General features: G+C 35.1%; 1 protein-coding gene across 1 annotated transcript in view; it reads left to right on the forward strand.

Annotated features, from left to right (window-relative positions):
- Positions 1-4,349, forward strand: part of LOC107673227 (intestinal mucin-like protein) — an 8,466-nt gene extending 4,117 nt beyond the window's left edge. The window contains exons 9-20 of the mRNA XM_016466725.1: positions 100-131; positions 216-393; positions 472-560; positions 647-766; positions 1,130-1,228; positions 1,334-1,453; positions 1,636-1,734; positions 1,832-1,951; positions 2,491-2,530; positions 2,715-2,832; positions 3,176-3,359; positions 4,344-4,349. Of these exons, the coding sequence (XP_016322211.1) occupies positions 100-131; positions 216-393; positions 472-560; positions 647-766; positions 1,130-1,228; positions 1,334-1,453; positions 1,636-1,734; positions 1,832-1,951; positions 2,491-2,530; positions 2,715-2,832; positions 3,176-3,359; positions 4,344-4,349 (1,205 nt within the window). The remainder of the gene's footprint in view (positions 1-99; positions 132-215; positions 394-471; positions 561-646; positions 767-1,129; positions 1,229-1,333; positions 1,454-1,635; positions 1,735-1,831; positions 1,952-2,490; positions 2,531-2,714; positions 2,833-3,175; positions 3,360-4,343) is intronic.
- Positions 4,350-5,304: the final 955 nt, after the last annotated feature.

Raw genomic sequence — 5,304 nt, forward strand, 5'->3', positions numbered from 1 at the left:
GTGTGTGTGTGTGTGTGTGTGTGTGTGTGTGTGTGTGTGTGTGTGTGTGTGTGTGCGTGCAATTTTTAGAAAGTTTCTGATTTTGGTCTTTTCTTGTAGGATGCTTGGACCCGTCTGGAACTCCACGTGAGGTACAGCAAGGTTTAAACTGTTAATTTAATAGCCACTTGTTGAAAAAGCATCCCATGGCTGTTAATTTTTTGTTTCCGTTGCAGTATGATGAGCATTTTAGGTACAACTGTGAGGATTGTGTCTGTGATAGGGCAAGCCAATCAGTGTTCTGTAAGCCCAAAGAGTGTCCTGATGTAAATCCTGAGATCTGCACTGAGCCCGGCTTTGTGCTGGTCAATGTCACCAATCCCTCAGAGCCATGCTGTAGCAAACAAGTTTGCCGTAAGATTAGTTAGTTTCTTTTTTTAAGATCCCTTCAAGATTGCAGTGCCATTTTTAAGTCCCCTCTCACTGTTGTAGATTGTGCCATTGACATGTGCCCAAGTGGATCATGTACACAAGGGTCCTGCATTTATGATGCACCAGACAAAACCAGACATGTTTTCAAGGTACATTTGAAAACATTCTCTATCTTTTCATTTCATCAGACAAAGAATCTGCTCTGTTCCTCAGTGTTCTGGCTGTCTTTTTGTAGAGTGGAGAGGAGTACAAGTACAAATGTGAAACTGTTACCTGCCGTCGAATGAATGGCTCGTTTGTGATTGAGAAGAACAACACAGAATGTCCTTTCTTGAGTTCAAAGGACTGTGGGCCTGTAAGTAGATTCTCTAGACTGAACTGCACATATAAAACACTAGTTCTGGATGTATTGTGGTTGTTGCTTATTTCAATTTTTTGCACATTTTTCAATCTATTATGGAAATTCGCATAATAATAATAATAAGCAGGTTTTTTTCTAATTTATTAGGATAAGATTAAGAACAATATTTACAAGCAAAGTATGAGAGAAAGGGAGACGAGATCAGAAAGGAATTTAAAAAATAAATATTTTATATTGTTTTACATCTAATTTTTAACATCATCATTTGTAAAGTATTACTTAAAACATTTGAAAATGCAGTGAAAAGGTGCCACTGGATTATTAAAACCACTGTATACAATTATCTTTCACTTCAAGGGGTTTAAATATGAGAAAAAAGTTGGAGAGTGCTGTGGAACATGTACACAAGTTGCCTGTATTTATGATGCACCAGACAAAACCAGACATGTTCTCGAGGTACACTGGAAACATTCTTAAACTTTTATTCAGTCTTTCAGTTCATCAGACAAAGAATCTTGCTTTATTCTTCAGCCCTAATGGAGTTTGTCTATCTTTTGTTAGGATGGAGACGTTGACAATTACAAATGTGAAACTGTTACCTGTCATAAATTGAATGGCTTGTTAGTGACTGAGAAGACCAAAACAGAATGTCCTTACTTGAGTTCATTTGATTGTGGGCCTGTAAGTAGAATCTGTAGCTTCAACTCTGCATCAAACACTTCTTCCGGATGTTTTTGGTTGTTGCTTATTTCACATTTTTGCACATTTTTCCAACTATTGAGGATGTTTGTGACAGCCCCAATGCAGCATTGTGTGCGGTAGTATTAAAAATCATATAAACTTGTTTGTTTTTGCACTTCAAGGGGTTTGAATATGGGAAAAAAGACGGAGAGTGCTGTGGATCATGTAGACAAGTAGCCTGTATTTATGATGCACCAGACAAAACCAGACATGTTCTCAAGGTACATTTAAAAATATTCTCAAACTTTTCTTCAATTATTTCAGTTCATCATCTGCTCTGTTATTCAGTCTTCATGTTTCAGTCTTCTTTTTGTTTAGGATGGAAAGCAGTACGATTTTAAATGCATGAATGCTACCTGTCTGAAAAGGAATGGCATGTTTATGACAATGGAGAGCTATAAGCAGTGCCCGCCCTTTAATCCAGATGACTGTGTGCCTGTAAGTACAACATCTGAACTTGAGGAGCACAGATTACATCCTTGTTCCGCTTGTATTTTATATCATCATTTACTCACCTCCATATTGTTCCAAGCAATGAAAGTGGATAAGGGCTTAAAAATGGACACTACAAAAAGTAGTCTTCTAGATTCTTTGTGTAAGGGACCAAATGTCAATTATTCACTAAAAATAAAAAAGCCGCTTTGACATTCTTCTGCAGTATAAATTACTCATTTTGTCAAAACATTGTACAAAAAAAGTCTAAATGGCAATGTTAACCATTTGAACACTGGATTGGAGAATTGCATGGTAGTGTTTAAAGAAAATAAGATGTGCAAATTGTAGCAAATCAATGAAAATGTACAATATGTTTGGGAAAAGTAATTATGTTCAAATGGCTGTGATCATTGTTTTGCATGGAATCCTGTTTCGGCCACAGGTAAAATACATTAAAAAAGATAATTGTGACTTTTTATCTCACAATGCAGACAGAATTTTACCATACTAAATGGTTTCCTTTCTTGTTTGTGTTCTTACAGGGAACAGTGCAATTTGATAACGATGGATGCTGCCAGATCTGTAAGATATTGTTTCCTTAAAGTCTGACAAAAACGTTATAATTGTTTTTCCACCCTATTATATTTATGCAGATCATTTAAATTATGTTAAGTAAATTGAAAAATAACATGTTGGGCACTACATAAAATGTAAAGCATATATTGTTCACGAGAGGTAAGGCTTACCTGCCTCTGTTATCTCTCAGGTAAAACCAGCAACTGTGTTCTTGAGAAGAACGTCATCCGTCTGCATGTGACAGATTGCAATTCCATCGAGGATGTAGAAGTTGCATCCTGCACTGGCCACTGTGACGACGGATCAAGGTGAGAGAATTGCACACCTATTCATGACACATAATTATTTTTTTTCTTTCAAATTCTCAGAAGAACCGTAAATGTCTTAGGAGTTACAGAGTAACAGTAATGATCCAAAAACAACAACGACAAAAATCCACAAAAACAAATCACCTTGAAACCAGTAGCAGAAAGGCTCAATAAAATGAAGTCAGCTCATTTGTTAGCCATTTTTGTTTGGTATTTCATCATATATTTGTTGAAATTCATACATTATTATTTGTGCCTTACGCATCCAAGCCTTTGTTAGGATAAGCTCACATCCAGCTATACTGCAGCCATCTGACTGGTGTTTTCTTGTAAACCCGTGCAGGTATTCGATGGAAAAGAACATCATGATGCACAACTGTTCTTGCTGCCAGGAGGAGAAATTCAGCCAACGACAGGTGATGCTGAAATGTGCCAACAGCAGCGAGATCCTTCATGACTACATTTATGTTGAGAGCTGCAGATGCACTCCTACCAAGTGTGAAGAATATACTGAAAAGAAGAACCCTGTACAATCTTTATCCGATTATCCGAATTTTAAAAAAAAAGTTAGCAAAACCGCACCATGAAGAATACTATTCAAGGGGACATTACTAAAATGATGGTAAAAATCTGTACATTTCATTAACTGACATAATGCTAATATTCCACCTAAAGTAATATGATCTATTTTGTACCTGTGTAATATACTGATAGCCATAATAATGATGCAAATAAATAATGCAAAATGCAAGTTATAGGAATGTCAGTTTATGGTTTTTCGCTGTAAATGATTGTGATGATTACAAAAGTCTGTACATTTAAAAGCATTTTACTGTTAAAAAAATGACAAAATGTCCTGTTAGATCCAGTACAGTTTTTTGCCATTTATAGTAAAGGAACAGTAACCAATTATCAGGTTTTACCATATAATTTTTATACACCTTTTACTTAAAAAAAAAATACACTGTTAAAAACAGCATAGAGCATTTGTGGATAAAAAATATCCTGCTTGACTTCTGTTGATCTGTCACGCCAAGCAAATTACATTTTTTTTTTTTTATATATATAACCAAAAGTGACTGATGATTTAAGCTGATTGTTGTAGAGCATTATTATAATTTTTTTTTTTTTTGTGGCAGATATTGCAGCATGGATTGATTAAAGGTTATAGTTACAATAATCAATGCAGTTATTTCTTGAAGGGGCTGTTAAAAAAAATCTTTATACTTTTTAGTAATGCATGATATAATGATGTAGGCTATTTTTCCTTTCAATGAAATTAATTAAAATCACAATAAAGCATATTAAAGAGCATCAATTATAGTCTCCTGGATTCCCTTCATACACTGATAGCATGGCCGTAGCCAGGGTTTGAAAATTAGTGAGGTCTGGGATGGGGTTAAGAATTGTGCTGTAATAACCCCAACAAATACAACTCATTATTTACACTAAACACTTTAAAAGAGACAGAAATGTAGATGTTTCTGAAATATGTTTTCTCTGTTTTGGAGGGATAAACGTTGTTAAATTATACCATATTTATTGCATCAAAATTTGTTTATATTTTACTATAGGTTGGGGTGGATAATTTTATCAGTTGTTTATTATTCATGCAACAATACAGTTTACTGTTATAATTTTGAGTAATAACCATTGCTATATAGATAATAACTTTGTCTAGTGCTCTTATGAATGTTTTTAGCATGACTTTGTAAAAAATGTAACTACTATACTGAAAGAAATAGCATAGACTTGTTCATGCACATTTCATTTCATTCTCCAACCTACAGATCTGTGTAGCCTACTATTGCTAAATGCTACTGTTTTTGATAAAAGATATGAATTTTTTTTGTTATTATTATCATTCGTTTGCCATACCGAATGTGGCATCCGGTCAGCAATAACCTGTCCTTGGGTTTCTTAGATTACTGTCAATTTAAGTGGCAGTGTAGTGGCGAAATTTGCACCCTGCCAGATTATGCATCCCCTAGTATTGGTAGGTTTAGGAGTAGGTGTGGGGGAGGGGTTAGGATTAGGGTTGGGGTTGGTATTAGGCAATCAGGTAGCGACTTTAATGCGGGGGTGCAGAGCCATAGAAAGAGAGAGTTGCGTCAACGGAAGTCCAAAACGCTCGATCGTCACGTGATTCACGTAGACCTCAAATAGTTCCAGGAAGTTCATAGCGGGCAATTGAAATACATTGAGTTGGAGAGACAGAACTGTGATTTTTGGTAATTAGTAGACAATAAAATAATGTATTTACATTATTTATAAAATAATGTATACATGTATACGTAGTATATATATGTAGTTATATCAGTGTTGTTTTTAAAAGATAAAATCCGCTAATATTTGAGGATTAATGTGGTCAGCTATCCTTACCTGCCTTGTTAACATATTTTAGGCTGAAGTTACCATGGTAAAAGTCCGTGTTTGCTTCAGGTAACTTCAGCCTCTCTATATAAATATAAT

This window comes from Sinocyclocheilus anshuiensis, unplaced genomic scaffold (assembly GCF_001515605.1).
Source record: "Sinocyclocheilus anshuiensis isolate Anshui unplaced genomic scaffold, SAMN03320099.WGS_v1.1 scaffold68, whole genome shotgun sequence".
In the NCBI taxonomy this organism is placed as follows: Eukaryota; Metazoa; Chordata; class Actinopteri; order Cypriniformes; family Cyprinidae; genus Sinocyclocheilus; species Sinocyclocheilus anshuiensis.